Here is an 18,169-nt window from a genome sequence, read left to right as displayed (position 1 = left end):
CACATTTTTAATTCACAGTTGTTGTTTTTTTAAAAAATCGCGCTTGCTGAATAACGGACAAGGCAAATGTGTTCGGATGCGTCATGTGATTATAAAGTAAGCGCCTTGAACTAAAATACGACACGATTATTTAATTGTTTTTAAAGTCTTCTAAACTAAATAATTAAGGAGAGGAACACGCTGAGGGATGATATATTTATTTTGCACAGATAAATTAATAAACTTAAACTTTCAAACTGAGCAAAATCTAGAAAAAAAAACTAAAAGATTTTAAAAGCATATTTTAATTGACAACTTTTTTTCACTGACAAATGTACAGCTTCATACAACGTTTGTGTAAGGACGAATGTGCATTCTCAAGTGTTAAAATTGAGAGAAGGGTTCGGTTTGTACACCGAAAAGGGTTTTTTCGCAGTGACGCCATAGAGGAACCATTTTGGTTCCCCAAAGAACCTTTCAGTGAACAGTTCTCAAAATAACCATTTTTTTTTTCTTACTGTGAACTGAAGAACATAAATAACCTATTGTATATTGTAAAGGTTCCATTGATTGATTCATGGAACCATAGATGCCAATAAAGAACCTTTATTTTAAAAGATGGAATACTGAATCTTATACGCGTTATTGTGCAAGTATGAACGAAGGGTTTATTTGTGTTTACCTCACGGTGCACGAACCGCAGGTGTTCATCTCATCATTGAACCGTTGCCATAATACACAAAAAACAAAATTAGAATCTTTTATCTGAGTGCGCAATCCCATTATGGAGGCTGCAATGACATAATTGCAGTTTTGCCACTTTCAGCAGTGTTTATCATTCAGTGCCGAAATGGCTTATTATTGAATTCAGCTGCTCAGCACAGATTAAACCGTGAAAGTGATGAATGGAGCTGTCACTCACTTCCTCAAACCAACAGTACAGTCAAGAGAGGTTTAATTGCCTCCACTGCTCTCTGGCCCCACAGTCTCAGACACTGTTCACTCCAACACTCTAATGTTGCAAAACAGCAAATGTACCATAAACACAGCCAATACACAAACAGACCTTGCGCTTTCGGTTTTACCTGACTAAACAAAACATGACACACATATATATATATATATATATATATATATATATATATATATATATATATATATAATTAGAGATGCACCAATATATCGGCCAATAATCGGTATCGGCGACAAAAGCTCATTTTCACACTATATTGGCTATCCATACTCAGGGCCGATATTTCCTGTCAATCAAAAGAGGGCAGGAAAATACACTGAATTTGTGCTTTGTGTAAATGCTAAGAAACCAGTTTGATGTTCCATATTAATAGTAATTATATGAATAAAACTTAGAAAGTTAAGAAATATTAATCAGAATTAATCTTCAGAATTTAGTTAAAGTGTGTTAATAGGCTATTAATTTGATTAATGTGTTTGTTTATAACCAGTTACTCTGAATGTGTCATCATATTTTGTAATACTGTGTATAAACAAAAGCACAAAACCATATAAAAATACATTTGGACATGTCTTTTCACAGATTTTAACCAAAAGTCGTTCTTAAGGGTATGATATAGCAAAAAAAAAAAAGTTTTTAAGCCAGATTTGTTTATTTATTTAAACCTTAGTCAAGGCTTTAAAGTTTGTATACAGAAATTGACTTGAAAAAATAAACACCAGAAGCGTGACAACTAGCCCCGGTCTCTCCGTTCTGCAGATTGTAATAAAAAACTTAAGTTGGATATTTAGACATGTTTTGTCAGGTAGTAATAATGTATGACTTAAGCCATAAATATAATTTAATGTGACTCAGTCAACCATGACAACATTATTTAGGCTATTAAACTGTCAGCATGTTATTCATTTACATTTTTTCCTATTAGTTTATAAGAAAATAGAACCAAAATGAAGACTATCATTCAAGAAAAATATGATCTTCCAAGGAACATCTGTTTAAATTAGAACAACAAAAACTTTTCATGTCAATTGCAATCTACATTATAACACAGAATCTCCAATTAACTCGGAACAATTTAGGGGTTCTTGGGAAATACGAACAGGCTCAGTATGAAAAACAGAAATAAATGTATTTTATCGAAATAAAACGTAAACATGGGCAATACAGTCATTTACACAATTTATATTGTAAAAAAAGATCCATGCGAATTTTTACTCAAAATTATTCAGATGAGGGTTTTGGGTGTGTGAGGGAGGCTTCTTATTTTCGCGAACACATTTAAGTTTCACTTGAGTTTATTTTTGGATTTAATGACCAAGAACAGTTAATTAATTAGCCTAAATGGACGCTTATAGTATTTTGTAAGTAACATTTTCTGCGCGCAGCATTTACTTGTGCCATTTATTAATAGAAAATCGATTGTGTATAGCCTATCTGATGCGCTATTGAGTCAGTTTTGTGTTTGTATCAATAATGATAACCGAAGCAATAATGAAAACTAGATGCAGACCAGCTGTATCACATGCTCGCACCATCTGTGGATATGTCATGAGGAAGCTGCCACATCTTCATAAAACTAAGATTATAAGAGTGTTCATTTGACTTTAAGCAGAGTTTTCTGCTTCAGTCCATCAGTGTCAGATACTGCAGTCACGCACAAAGGTATAGTGACACTCAGGTATAGAGACAATACTCTCCCTGAGGGGAGAGATCTTGACAAAGAGTGACTGACAGACAAAACAAACCTTGACGTGCTGATTCCGGCTCGGTATAAAATACGAAGCTCTCTTTGTCATTGAACAGGTGAAAATTAGATAGACAATACAATCTTCTTCCAGTTGTATCAGATTTACACATCACGATTAAAAATAATACCACCAACCGCTCTAGAAATGCAATAACCCTATTTAGCCTACATGAATCTGATGCGCTATTAATTTTGTGTTGGTTACACGAATAATGAATGCTTGTACTCTGAAAGTAAACTTACGGAATGAAGAATGCATTTACATTTTTTATTTCATGCGTAGTTTCATGGAAATGTGTAATGCTACATTTCAAGATGAACTGAACATAAGATTAAAATGAAGTTAAAGTTCCTTAACAATGTTAAAGGTTTCAGATCCACTGTGCATTTCTATGATGATATTAAGCTTTTCATCACATTGAAAACCAAAGGTCTTTTTCATCTCACCTGTTCTCTCAAGAGAATGAGCTTATTTAGTTTTCTGCAGGGACGTCTTTCACTTATTAGGAAAATACATGGATATTGGTGCAATTATATATTCATAATTTATTTATCAAGCATGATAAAACTCTGTAGAATTTTATTGTACATTTATCAATTAACCAATATACAACACCAGAAGTTCAACCCTTTATTGCCTATTACTGAAACTGTGAACAGGTTCATTAGTTAGAGTACACTGACCACTAGTGGCTGTTCAGTGGAATGATTCATTAACTAATACACCACACAAATCATTTTAAAAGCATTAAGTCAACAAGTGAATTTTATTTGTTTGAGAGTAAAAAAATGACAGTAAGACGCATAAAAAAGCCCTCAACAGTAAAGACCGACATTATTATTTGCTCTGGGAGAGTTCTTTCTTTTTTTTTACTGTAAAGATTTTTTGGGTTTTGACGCAGTTTGAAAAGACATTAACTTTTACAGAGATCCACAATGCAGTTCAATGGACATGCAATACTACGTGCGAAACAACACAAAAACATTGACTTATTTTCTTGGTCTTATTTTTTTCCACCACCATGTCCCTTTAAGAGCTCCTACAATATTACACTCAAATAAGGCTGCAAACATTCAGTGTTTAATGGCTCATATTACATGCTGGCATCAATCAAATAAACTAAGAACATGATTACAGGCACTTTGGCTCTACAAAATAGACCAATATTACACATAGAAATGATTGAAAAGCCCTTAAAGTGATGATCTTATTAAAAATCCATCAGGGCAAACAAACTCTCCGACATTTGGTGGAGCTAAAATAAATTTTGATCTGAGTAAATAATTATCAAATCAATTGCAGTAGATGAATCAAAACTTACATGTTGCACCATGAATTTTGTGTAAGTTAGATTTTGTGGTCAGCAGCGCACCCTACTGGTACAAACAGGGCTTATTCACAGTGAGCACAAGCATCACTCTAGATTTAGTTTAAAATCATTTGAATCACAAAGATTGGAGCAACAAAGTGCAGTAACACAGACATAAGAGCATATTACACTTGAGTTATATAAAAGAAACATTCAATCATAATACTGGAATTCAGATAGAGCAAAACACAATATTTGTTTTTTTTTCCAAACCTGAAAAACAACAAATCACAGAGATCTTCAGTAAACAACAGATCATTCCTGCATTCCATTGTAACAGTACAAACAAGGCAGTAACCACAGTGTGTTTCCGAATGCTGCGACGGTAGTATCTGGAACACTCTGTCGCTGCAGACACACGATGTGTGGCACTGAGATGGAAGTCTGTTGATTCAGCCATTTAGTCAAAGCCTTGCCAGTCGCTTTGCTCAGAGTCGTACTCGAGTTCTGCTCCTATGCACCGCACGCCTTCCAGCAGCATCGGAGTACCGTGGTGACGGTCTGACAGAGGAAAAGAGTCGTTTAAAGGAATGTTATGAATTCAATACAACTTATACTCTATAGACAGCACCGCCGGCACACAAAACAGGCTGTTTTAACATTTAAAATGCTGGGGTCGGTACAAATAATGCTCAATTGTGAGCATTTGTGGCATAATGTTGATTACCACAAAAAAAATAATAATTTTGACTTGTTCCTCTGTTTCTTTAAAAATTGAAAAAAATCTGAAGATTGAATCACTTAGAATGGAAATTAATGGGGCCAATAAATACTCAATAAATGTAACATTCAATATGTAAACTATAGTGTATAAACATGATTTTAGTGTGGGAGCAATCACTTTTCTGTCTAAAGTTTCAATTTTACAATGTTATAAACCCCAAAACCCTAAAATGATCACAAAAATGATGATTTAAGCACCTTTACAGCTCACATACACTACACTAGTTTTTTGGGGGTCAGTAAGATTTTTAACAGAAATTAATGCTTGAATTCAGCAAGGATGCATTAAATTGATCAAAAGACATGTTACAAATGTTTTCTGTTTCTAAATAGTGCTTATTAAGAATCCTGAAAAATTCATCATGGTTTCCACAAAAATATTAAGCTCACAACACTTTTCAACATTGATAATAATCCGAAATGTTTCTTGAGCAGCAAATCAGAATATTAGAATGATTTTTGAAGGATCATGTGGCTGAAGACTGGAGTAATGATGCTGAAAATTCAGCTTTGATCACAGGTATAAAATTACATTTTAAAATATATTCAATTCAAATAGTTCTTTTAAATTGTAATAATATTTCACAATATTAGTGTTATGCAGCCTTGGTGAGCAGAAGACACGTTCAGAAATCAGAAATTTTAACAGTAGTGTAATACACACATTTTAACAGAAGAATTGATGTAAATACTTCTAAGAATCTAAAAGAATTTAAATCCTTAAAAAAAGCCTTATTTACTTCCATTTTAAGGTTTTTGCTTAAATTAAGTGAATTGAAACAAGTTAAATATTTTGTGGCGATGAACATTACGCCATAAAGTCAGATGAGTTGTCAGATGAGATTTAAGGGATAGTTTACCAAGAAATGTAAATGTTGTCATCATTTACTCACCCTTAAATTGTTCCAAACCTGTATGAGTTTCTTCTGTTGATCCCAAAAGACTGTAGCCATAGACTTCCATAGTATGAAAAAATACCATGGAAATCAATGGGGCCCCATCAACTGTTTGGTTACCAACATTTTTGTGTTCAACAGAAGACATTCATACAGGTTTGGAACAACTTAAGGGTAAGTAAATGACAACATTTAAATTTCTGGGTAAACTATCATTTTAACTTGTATTGCACCTGGAATATTCCTTTAATCAATTTTTACATAAAGACACCAGTAGAGGGCACCAAATAACCTCATTTGATCTCCTGCCTTAAACGGTGTCCTAAAATGTCACAACAATAACTCCCAGAAACATTAGCCAGTTTGGCTGTTAAAGTCCCCCTGTAGTCAATTATTTTATCCCTTAAAACTCATCTTTGATCACCAAAATGACATTTAAAAAAAAAAAACGTTCAAGTGAAAAAAATGTCTTAATGCCTTAAAATAGCTTGAATGTAACTTTACACCCTTGCCTCATTTAATATACACGGATCAATTAATATGCAAATTAACCCCACCTCCACTTGCTCACCAGCTCAGAGAGTCTACTGTTGCTGTAGTGACGAGCAATTTGTTGTTTGTATTGTGGATATTGAAGAAAAAAAGCTTGCTTGGCTTCGTATATTCAGTTTAACAGCTGTGCAACTGAACTGCTCACATATTTTCTGATGCTTAAATTGTGTTTCAAATTATGAATCGGTAAAACGCCTTTGCAAAACAGTCTGAATCCAATTGCATTTGTTTGGACTGCTCTCTCACTGAATCACCTGAAGCAAATTCTCTGTAAAACAGACAGTATCTATAGAACAAGCTGCCGTTTTCCTCTGTGAACATGCACTAAATGGATGTTTGAAAACTCCAAAAAGCAACGAAATTGTCAGATTTAAAAAAAAAAATTCAGCTGAAATCCTGCAGGCGCCCGTGCCTTCTCCGTACATGAAATAAATGCACATCCTTGAATGATCGTGGATTTCCAGCATATTTACTTGAACTTATCAGGTAGGCTAATATCTATGGTTTGATCCATTCCAGAGGCAGCAAAAATCATAATTTATAATGGGCTGAGTAGCTCTCTCAGAACTTGACATGCAAGGCCACACTGACCGACATATGCACATGAATCACAGTCACACGCACACACTCAGAGCAATATTATTTTAGCTATGTTTTATAGTATTAAAATATTTTGAAGGACAAAAACATGAACTTTATTGGCATTACTTCAAGTCAGCTGTCACTTTACTTTGGCGTGAGCTTGCGACGGTTCTGTCATTAATTAATATGAATTAATATGATTAGCCTTTTGCTTGACTACATTATCAAACAGATAATAATGTGTTGCTAATGTTACACAAACCATGTTCCTGTTCTTCATCTCAGTCAGACAGCTGCCTTCTAACAATCAGTATCGTTACAAAAGCTTTGAAAAACTCAGAATATCAGTGGAGAAAGGCATATAGTTCATCATAACATTGTAATAGACTCGCTATATTGCTAAATGTACATCATTTTTCATATCAACAGAAAATATACTGGGATAACCTGGCTTCTCTCGAGACTTTCCTGCTTCAGAGCAGTCACAGTTAATGATATACTAAAGCCTGTCGGCACGTTGTTGTGATTGGTTACAAGGTAGTCTGTGATGTCACAAACAGCCACAATTTCAAACCGTGGGTTTTAGACTAGTCTTTGGTTTACTGCAGTTTCAAACATAAAATACTCAGCAATGGTGTTGACTTATGCATTTGCACATGGTTTGTCTTAAAGCATATTAAAAGCACTACATAGACATACAAACAACATAAACTTGATTTTCACCCCAGGGGGTCTTTAAGATACTGGAAAATCTAAGGTCACTTACCCATGACACGGGCATGAACTTTGACCTTCACAGATGCGTCTTCTTTGCTTTCACTAAGAATCTGCACCTCCTCACACATCACTCCCTCCTGATGGGCCATATATTCACACGTCACCCTCAGACCTCCTGAACACAGATGCGAAGTCATGGAAGAATGTCATTTATAAAGGTTAATCTCCAGGCGTTGTACATGAATGATGTAAAACCATTTTTATCTCACAGACCAAATGTTTGTTTAGCTCCAGTCACACCAGTTTAGGAATGGACGACTCGCACTCATGAGTTCAGCTAGACGTGTACCCATTATTGGGCATCTGTTCCTGGTAACATGCGCACACAATCTATCATCACATTGGAAAATGCCTAAAGCTGCTATGAGCTGTAATTTCAGCAGCAAGAGAGATATTAGCCCTGTCCCAAAAGGCACACTTCATATGCACTTTCGGTCTTGTGGACTTACAATCGCCACTGCGTGTGCATGTCCGTGTCGTCCACAAGACACGATTTTGTCATTTTAGGTTTCAGAAGGGTGCTCGTGAGCACCCCCCTTGCGGTTGATATGCACCCTCGATGCACACTTCTGCTGAGCCCGCAAGCTACACAGAGGACTTCTACCAAGGAGTCAAAACGGCATTATGTCATGAAAGTGCAGACTCCGAGAAAGACCATGAGGGTTTAAACCAGTGGTCTCAAACTCAATTCCTGAAGGGCCACAGCTCTGTACAGTTTTGCTCCAACCCTAATCAAACACACCTGATCCAGCTAATCAAGGTCTTCAAGATTACTAGAAACATCCAAGCAGGTGTGAGTTGGAGCTAAACTGTGCAGAGCTGTGGCCCTCCAGGAATTGAGTTTGAGACCACTGGTTTAAACCCTTGCGGTCTTCCTACAAGTCCACACTTTTGTGACATAACGGCGCTTTGATTGTTGGAAAGAAGTGTGCTGCGCAACTCAATTCAGTGCGGGCTCAGCAAAAGTGTGCATCAAGGGTGCGCATCGAGAGCAAAGGGAATGCTCACACTCTAAAAAATGCTGGGTTAAAAACAATCCAAGCTGGGTAAAATATGGACAAACCCAGCAGGTTGGGTTAAAGGGCACCTATTATGCCTATTATTTCACATGATGTTATATAAGTCTCTGGTCTGGTCAAGTTTCAGCTTAAAATACCCCACAAATTTGTCCCTATTTGGGGGTGAGCAAAAACATAGACTTAACAGATATGCAACACAGCCATGTAAGTCCACAAGAGTGTGGAGTGACAAATCATGAAGTGTGCATTTGGGACAGGATCATCGAGACTCCACACGTTCTCTGCACAACAAACTCTGCGAACAAACACATTCTCTGCACATTAATTTGCAATATGAGAACATTAAACACTGAATATTTCAAACTTAACCTTTGAATTCACCAGATGTTGTGCATATACGCTGCGCAATGAATAACCCATAAATGCTTTATTGTAATACCTGTAAATAAATAATATGTATGCATCCATTTGCTAACCTGATCTAGCCAATAGTCTCAAATGAGTGTTTGAGACATTAAATGAAATAACTGGTTGAAACCAGTTCTGAGAGCCCTTAACTGGAATATCCCATATGGTTCTCGGAGGGATTTTATTCTTAAGGGGACATAAAGCTCGTAAAGTACTCAAGTCGCTTCATAAAATTGACGTTAAACCACAGGAGTCACATGGATTACTTTAATGATGTCTTTACTACCTGTCTGGATCTTGAAACATGTATTAAATACTTCAGTGAGCTCATTGTTTCCGCCTTAAATAATTATTTTTTTTAATTAATAGATTGTTAGCTAACAGCATGATTTGTATATGTATATTTCTGAAATTACATAACGGGTCACCTCGGATAACAGATCACTCTAAATTTTAATGTTGACATGCATTTTCTGTAAAGCTGCTCTGAAACTATATGTATTGTGAAAAGCCCTATACAAATAAATGTGAATTGAACTGAAAGTGGTAGTGGTGTAGAATGTCAATGGCAGGACAGAAAGCTCTCAGATTTCATCAAAAAGATATTTGTGTTCCAAAGAACTTCATTTGTGTTCATTTTTAGGTAAACCAACCCTTTAACTTAAAATAAGTTCCTTCAATAAGTCACAAAACACCAGAGCTTGACTCTTCAATGTTCGGCATGTTCAGGTGTGTTGGTCAGACAGCGATGAGACATACCCTCTGAGGATGCGGTTATATCAGTGATCCGCAGGTGTGGGTTGGGGATGGGGGCTGGACAAGCGTCTTTGCCGAGCTCTGGCATCTCTGGCAGTGTGAACACAATCTCATATCGGTGTTGCGTTTTCAGGAAGCCCACCTGAGGATATCAACAGAGGTTATGGTTGGGTGTCATCAGGTCTATGACAATATGAGGCAAATTGCTGTGTGCACTTGATCTGCTACTTTTGATGAAGATCATGGATTACTGTGATAAATGGTGGACTCATAGTTCACTGTTAATGTTGGCGAAATCTTAGCTGACTGATGAAATCATTATGAATTATAGTTTACTTATTAAATTAATGAATCATAGTTGACTGCTTCATTGAGGACTTCATTGTTAGCTGATGTCTTGACTGATCAATGATGAAATCAAAGTCAACTTATTTTAATTTAGAGCCGCATGATAATTTTTAACATCATAGTTGTCTTAGGACTAATTTCTGAATGGTATGAATTTTAGGTGCAGAAGACATGAAAGATTATCTATTATATGATCCGCTGATGTAACTGGATGAAACGGCAAAAATATTCTGTCAGATTAAAATGTTCATTACTTGAAGATCTAATTAACCAAGGAAGGAAAATGGGATAATAATTTGAGGGTTAAAAAAAATGAGAACTGCTGGAAAAGAGAGTGATAGAACTCATGCCAGGAAACCTTCAAACTGCATCTGGGTCACAGCAAAAGATGACAGAATCAAATAACATTTTATTGGACCCTCATCAGAACATATTAAATCAAACAGAGACAGTCCAGAGGTGCAGGTGTTCATATACTGCTCGAAACCACTGCAGCAGTCTCCATGGCAACACAGGGCAGTAACGGGGCAGTTAGATGGAGGGAGCGAGAGAGTGAGAGCATCCGCGATGAAAAGAGTCACAGAATATGACATCCACTCTGGGGTGAATGCGAGCATGTTTGTGTATCTTGTCTCTTTGTTTTCATTCCTGTTACTCACAAATAACTGAGTCTCTGTGTGATCAAATATGTTCAAACACTCACTGTTCTCACAACAAGCAACTTGTGTAAACCATTAAAAACATGTTTAGAGTCAACACCACAACAAAACAGACCGTATTTACTTTCATAACACACACTTAATTTATGTGTATTAATTAAAATAAAAAAAATCATAACACACCAGTAAACAAAAACATTATATAAATATACATTTTTAGACTATTTACCATCCAATCTGTTTTCTTCCAAAAATGACAAATAGAAATATCCATCCATCCTCCATCCATCCCTAAATCCATCCATCCAACCAACCATCCATCCATCCCTAAATCCAACCAACCAACCAACCATCCATCCATCCATCCCTAAATCCAACCAACCAACCATCCATCCATCCATCCCTAAATCCAACCCACCAACAATCAGTCCATCCATCCATCCATCTAACCAACCATCCATCCATCCCACCAACATCCATCCATCCATCCATCCATTAGCCCATGCAAGGACTGTTTTACCATGTTGGTGTAGCAAATTAGCTCAAAAGGGAAATATTAATAATGAATCATAACTCGTTATAATTCATTATAAGTATTCGGATCAGTTAATGGAATTAACTTGATGTAGCAGAATTAATATTAAAACTAACTAGCCTGTTAATCCAGTGAACATTTAGTATCGATTCCCAGAAAGGATTTTTTTGTGGCCACAGAAAAACAAACCTTATTGTGTATAGTGCTCAGAGCATGTAGCAAGATCAGGAATCGTTAAATTGACTTTGCTGCAAGCAGAGAATCAAATTCTCATATGTATTGTGCACAAGTTTTACTGACTAAATCATGAACAACTAATCTAAAACACATACACACAATCACACATACATGGGTAAGAAACAAGGAATGAAGAAAAAAATAATAATTTAACCAGCTGAAAGAACTGAAATAAGAATTATTTCAAAGAACCTTGTTAAACAAGGAGTCTGCAGCTTATCCTAAACATCAGTTCAGTTATTTAAATGTACAATTCTTGCAATGGCACACAGCTTTTGAAAAAGCATCCAGATGCAGTCTCAGAAGAAAGTCTTGATGGTTCCGTAAGTCAATGTTGAAGTTGCTATCAATTTCTTCCATGTTGAACGAAGAAATGATGATGAACTTGCGGTGTTAGTTTGACTCTGTTATGGTCGAGGAAGTTACACATGGCTTGTTTGAGGCCAGTCGGTGCGCCCGCTCCAACTCTGAGGCCGGGTGAGGCCCCACACAGACCTCGAAGGATGGTCACTCTTCAGTCAGTGAGCCAATGGTAAATTAAGCTTTCAGAGGGAAAGTTTATGACTCATTGTCTTCCAGCTTGGTATTTTGCATATGTAACTGGATTGGGTGTTGATGCAGAAACTATTAAAGATTGTTTATAAAATTATATAGGTTTCAACATATAAAATACATGATAGGGATGTAACGGTATGCGTATTCGTACCGAACGCTTCAGGGGGCAAGTTGGAATGATCATCATGGACCAAATGGAAGTGATCATCTCTAAGCCCTATGTGATCATCCCTATGTGAGAAGGGCACGCGCATTCCATATGTAATCATATGTAATGCACTTGGCAAAGGGAGCGGCATATTTTCCTCATTATCTTCAGCTGGGATGTTCCCATGACAACGCAGCGTCGGCATAAATAATATACAATTTATATTTTTAAAAGTTTATATATATATATATATATATATATATATATATATAATTTATATTACTTTTTATATACAGTATTATATAAATTATGTTTTTATTTGCAACAGTTAAAAAAAATAAAATAAAGAATTATGCTGTTAAAACAGCGACATCTGCTGACGAACACTGTGCTGCGTTGTCATGGGAACATCCCAGCTGAAGATAATGAGTAAATTATGCCGCTCCCTTTGCCAAGTGCATTCCAAATGGCTACATACGGCACACGCATGCCCTGCGCACATAGGGATGATCACATAGGGCATAGGGATGATCACATGATCATTTTAGATAATCAAAATACAAATTCGTAGATAAAAAAAAAGGTATATGTGAGGTTAAACTATCTGGTGGTTCTATCACAAGGCATGCATAAACTTGATGGCATTTTGATGGCATCTTGAAGGCATCTAACTTGATGGCAATGCATTGTGCCAAAAAGTTATGGAACAACTACTCAGGGGTCAAAAATAGTCTCATCACAGCCGTGGCCGAGCAGTTAGTGCACATGCTCTGACATATTGACTTGTGGTGCTCACATGCAACACAAGCTCAAATCTGGCTTGATTTCTCCTGTTTTCTATCTTCAAATTCCAGATACAGCTCTTGGCATGAGTTCTGTCAATATCTTTTCACATAATAACAAGGCTAGAACTCAAATAGAAAAGAGTGACAGAAGGAAAGAAGCTGAAGCTTTGATGTGGGCTTGAGAAATAATCTCAGTGTACTTCCTGTAATATGAACTCGGAATTCATATTCATGACTGAAGACCTTCAAATAAGGCTTAATGAATAACCTCAGCTATATTACTCATTCTCACCTTAACCAGGAAGTTCCCGTTTGATTCGGGTATCACCATGACGACAGAGTCGTGCAGTTTCTCGTCAAAATGCACATGAGAGTGAGCAGCGGCAGCCACAGCAGGTTCCTCAGCGAAGCGAACACCCCCTGTCTTAGACAACGCTGCAGGAAGAACAAAAGCAAAAGACTTACAGCTGAGCTAATTACACACTAGGCACAGATTTATAGACATCCAGATTGTGAGATGCTGAATGAAAAATGTTCAACAAGCAGCTTTTAAAGTTGAATTTATTCAAATCAACCTTACCATTTGACACCTGAAAACCCTGAAAGACCTTCAGTCTAATGTGAGAGATCTTTTAATTTCTTTAGTCAAAGAAATGTATAGCATATTGGGCTTACATTAGTCAGGTTGTGCACTGATTTGAATCATTTCAATTTAAAAGTTTTTCTGCCAAAATTCATAAACTATAAACTAATAATAAACTAAATCCGTTTAACACACTTGGATCAAACAAGCACCTAAAACAAGAATTAAAAATTATGCAGACAACAGAAAGTGATATGACACGCATGAAGTATGCAGACATGAACACTTGGCCATCACAGAGTATGTTTTAGGCCTAACAAATCTTTTTATTTTTAGGTTTCAAGTTTGGCTCAGTCTCTTTCCCACAGGATTTATTAAACAATGAAAAACTGGTTTTAGGATCACTTGACTCTTATGTCTAACATGTTCTTGCATTCAACAACAGCTAGATGGAGTGCAACAAAATTAAACAAGCAGGAGAAATAAATTAAAAGATGCAATGTTTCTGAGAGGGTTTCACTGTGCAAGCAGTCTAACACCTACAGCACATTCAATGTGCTAATTAAAGCACCAGCATTAAAAATATCAAAACTAAAAAAAAAGAGCTTTCTCAAGCAATGCTCTTCCAGGCTCTTCTCTTTTACAATCTGATTTAATAAAGCAGGTAATCAGGCCTTCAGGGGTCCATTTCTCAGAGAGATCAAACCCAGTCTTGAAATAAAGAGCAAGATCAATGCTAATTCTTCTTTAAAAATCCATTTGTGGAGCAGGATTAAGGTAAATCTGCTTCCAGTACACATTATTACTGCCATTCAAAAGTTTGAAGTTGGTGATTTTGTTTTTGAAATAAGTCTCTATGCTCACCAAAGTTGTATTTATATTGATTAATAAAATACAGATTTTATTGATAAAAAAAAAAACAGTGTTTCTTGTTTGAGATGTGATTTCTAATATGCCGATTTGCTGCTCATTTCTGATTATTATCAATGTTGAAAAAAGTTGCTGCTTCATATTTTTGTGGTAAAAATTCTTTAGGATTCTTTGAATAGAAAGTTCAAAAGAACAGCATTTATTTCAAATATAAATATTTCTAACATTATAAGTGTCTTCATTGTCACTTTTGGTTTAATGCATCCTTGTCGAATCTTATACTAACCCTAAACTTTTGAATGGTATCCAAACGCTCACATCTGGACTAGGGCTGTTCAACGATAACCGTGGTTATTGTGTACAAAATAAGAGTCTGTGTTTACCTAATATATGTGTGTTTGTTTTGTGTATAATTATTATGTATATATATAAATATACATACATACATACATACATACATGTACAGTACAGTCAAAAACATTGGAACCACTAAGATTTTTAATGTTTTTAAAAGAAGTTTCATCTGCTCACCAAGGCTACATTTATTTAATTAAAAATACAGTAAAAACAGTAATATTGTGAAATATTATTACAATTTAAAATAACTGTTTTCTATTTGAATATATTTCACAAAGTAATTTATTCCTGTGATGGCAAAGCTGAATTTTCAGCATCATTACTCCAGTCTTCAGTGTCACATGATCCTTCAGAAATCATTCTAATATGCTGAACTGCTGCTCAAGAAACATTTAATGTGTACAATTGTACAAAATATGTGTACAATATTTTTTTCAGGATTATTTGATGAATAGAAAGTTCAAAAGAACAGTGTTTATCTGAAATCTAATCTTGTGTAACATTATAAATGTCTTTACTGCCACCTTTGATTGATTTAATGCATCCTTGCTGAATAAAAGTATTCATTTCTTTAATTTCTTTTCAAAAAAATTAAAATTAAAATTTCTTCTTGACCCCAAACTTTTGAACGGTAGTGTATAATGCTACAGAAGCTTTGTATTTCAGATAAATGCTATTCTTTTGAACTTTCTATTCATCAAGGAATCCTGAAAAAAAAAAATGCACAACTGTTTTCAACATTGAAAATAAACATAAATGTTTATTGAGCAGCAAATTAGCATATTAGAATGATTTCTGAAGGATCATGTGACACTGAAGACTGGAGTAACGATGCTGAAAATTCAGCTTTGCGTCACAGGAATAAATTACTTTGTCAAATATATTTAAATAGTACACAGTTATTTTAAATTGTAATAATATTTCACAATATAACTTTTTTTCTGTTTTGTTAATTAAATAAATGTAGCCTTGGTGAGCAGATGAAACTTATTTTAAAAACATTAAAAATCTACTGTACTGTATATATTTAAGAAGAATATCTTATATTTCTATACAAATATTTACATTTATATATATATATATATATATATATATATATATATATAATATATATATATATATATATATATATATATATATAATTTAAATATTTATATATTTATTCATACATGCTTATTTCTTAAATATATACATGTATGTGTGTGTATTTATATATACATATATTAATACACAAAACAAACACACATATATCACAGACACAGACTCTTATTTTGTACACGATAACCACGGTTATCGTTGAACAGCCCTAATCTAGACCAAAAGAGCACAAAGCCCACTGTAATGAACATCAGCTTTGGGGATATGACCTTCATTTTCACTCTAAAATCCATGTCTGTTCATTTCTCTGCAAAAAACAAAACCTGCTTTTCATGTAATTTGGCAATAAGACATTGCAATTAAATTTCCTTCTTTGTGTGAAGTTTTTCTTTTTTACTTTGAATCTAAATTGAATTATCAAGTAACAATAAAGATAACTCGATTTTTTGCATTTTCTGAAGAACATGTGCATGCTGATTGCTCATGCTAACCTTTAGGGTGTTTGCCAGGGCATTTCTTTGTGGTTGCTGAGGTTTTTAGCATGTTGCTATGGGGTTGCTAGAGTCTTCTGGCTGTTTCTTACATTTACATTAATGCATTTAGCAGACATTTTTATCTAAAGCAACTCACATTGCATTCAAGGTATAAATTTTATCAGTTCATGCATTCCCTGGGAATCGAACCCATGACCTTGGGGTTGCTAATGCATGCTGCTTGAGCTACAGCCTTCTTACTTGTCAAAGTCAAAAGAGCCCACTTTCTATAGATATTCTAGTTTCTAGATAGGATTAATTAAGGATTGATTGTTCTTTTAAATGTAACAACTCTAACAAAACAGCCACATGATTTAAAGTGCTCAAATTATGCTTACTCAGATATTACCTTTCAAGTATGTGTAATATAGAGTTTTGTGAATGTAAAAGGTCTGCAAAGATTTAAAGATCAAAGTGCAGATTAATGTTGAGTTATTGTCTCCCAAAAGAAAGAACCGATTCTAAACTGCCTGAAACGAGTCATCGGTAATTTCAGTCTCACTTCCTGATTGAACCTACTTAGGTTTGTAACAAATATGCATAATGCCAGTCTATGGTCTTCACTGGCTGCCTGTGAACACCGTCTACTTTGCCCCGCCCTCAAACACTGTATCTGTTGCTGAGACTGGAAGAATTTGGTTCATGTTGTCGACATGTCGAGAAGACGTTGTTTTCTGTGCTGTGAATACACTTTGATGCACTTCAAAAGGAAGAGGACTCAAGTTCAAATTGATACGATAAAACTGACGCCATTGTATCACTGTGTATACAAGTGCGGAGAAAGATCTGCAGCTGAAATTCAGATATGGTAATTGGCATTTGGTTTCAGACACGCACTGCAAGTGGTTGACCAATCACAACAGACTGAGCTGTCTGATGAATCAGAGCAAAGGAAGCTCTCAGAAAAGAAGGTTTTAGTGAGACTGAATCCTTCATTGAACTGTTACAGACATTGCAAGAAAAGAGGTGATGCTGCAATATACATTATGAGAAAAATAAAGTGTTTTTGACCTTAGATGCATGTAAACCTATTAAAAGAGACCCTATTAGGAACTTTTAAAATAGCATAATGGGGAAATTTAAGGAATCATGTCCATAACACAAACAGTGCAGGATGTATGTTGAGAGTGTATTCAAATTACTAACCAAAAGTATGAGCAACAATAATAGTGGCAATATTACAGACATTACTTATAAGGTATTCAAATAACCATCTTCTCACACATGACAATCGCACAATAAATACTATGCAGTTAAAATAGAGTTGGCTAATCCCGGGTTAAGTGTCGGCCCTGGGGACTCATTTCATGAAATGACCGGCCATTGACAAACATACTGCTGATTACATCAGGGACTCTTTGGATCCCTGCGCCACAAATAAAAATAAATGACTTTTTAAATTCAGAGGACATCTTGTGAGCGGAACAAGAGTAATTAGAACAAATAAAAGATGAAGGTATCGCCAAGATACTTCACATTCACACTCAAACTAGCATCAATAAAAATTTACATTTATTCATTTAGCAGATGGTTTTATCCAAAGTAACTTGAAAATATAGAGGGTCACGAACAGTGTGTCATATAATATTGCATACATACAATATTTGCATTACACAGTGCCTAGTTTACAGTATGAGAATGATTATCATGGAAGCTTGGAGTAGAAGTGAAATGTAGAA

General features: G+C 35.3%; 1 protein-coding gene across 1 annotated transcript in view; it reads right to left on the bottom strand.

Moving 5' to 3' along the window:
• Positions 1-3,335: 3,335 nt before the first annotated feature.
• Positions 3,336-18,169, bottom strand: part of LOC137030623 (adipose secreted signaling protein) — a 32,982-nt gene continuing 18,148 nt past the window's right edge. Inside the window, exons 3-6 of the mRNA XM_067401039.1 lie at positions 13,342-13,484; positions 9,786-9,924; positions 7,589-7,714; positions 3,336-4,570 (exon numbers count right to left, since the gene is read on the bottom strand). Of these exons, the coding sequence (XP_067257140.1) occupies positions 4,470-4,570; positions 7,589-7,714; positions 9,786-9,924; positions 13,342-13,484 (509 nt within the window). The 3' untranslated portion in view covers positions 3,336-4,469. The remainder of the gene's footprint in view (positions 4,571-7,588; positions 7,715-9,785; positions 9,925-13,341; positions 13,485-18,169) is intronic.

This window comes from Chanodichthys erythropterus, chromosome 11, assembly GCF_024489055.1.
Source record: "Chanodichthys erythropterus isolate Z2021 chromosome 11, ASM2448905v1, whole genome shotgun sequence".
NCBI lineage: Eukaryota > Metazoa > Chordata > Actinopteri > Cypriniformes > Xenocyprididae > Chanodichthys > Chanodichthys erythropterus.
Note: the sequence above shows the minus strand (reverse complement) of the source record. Positions and strands in the feature narration are given on the sequence as shown.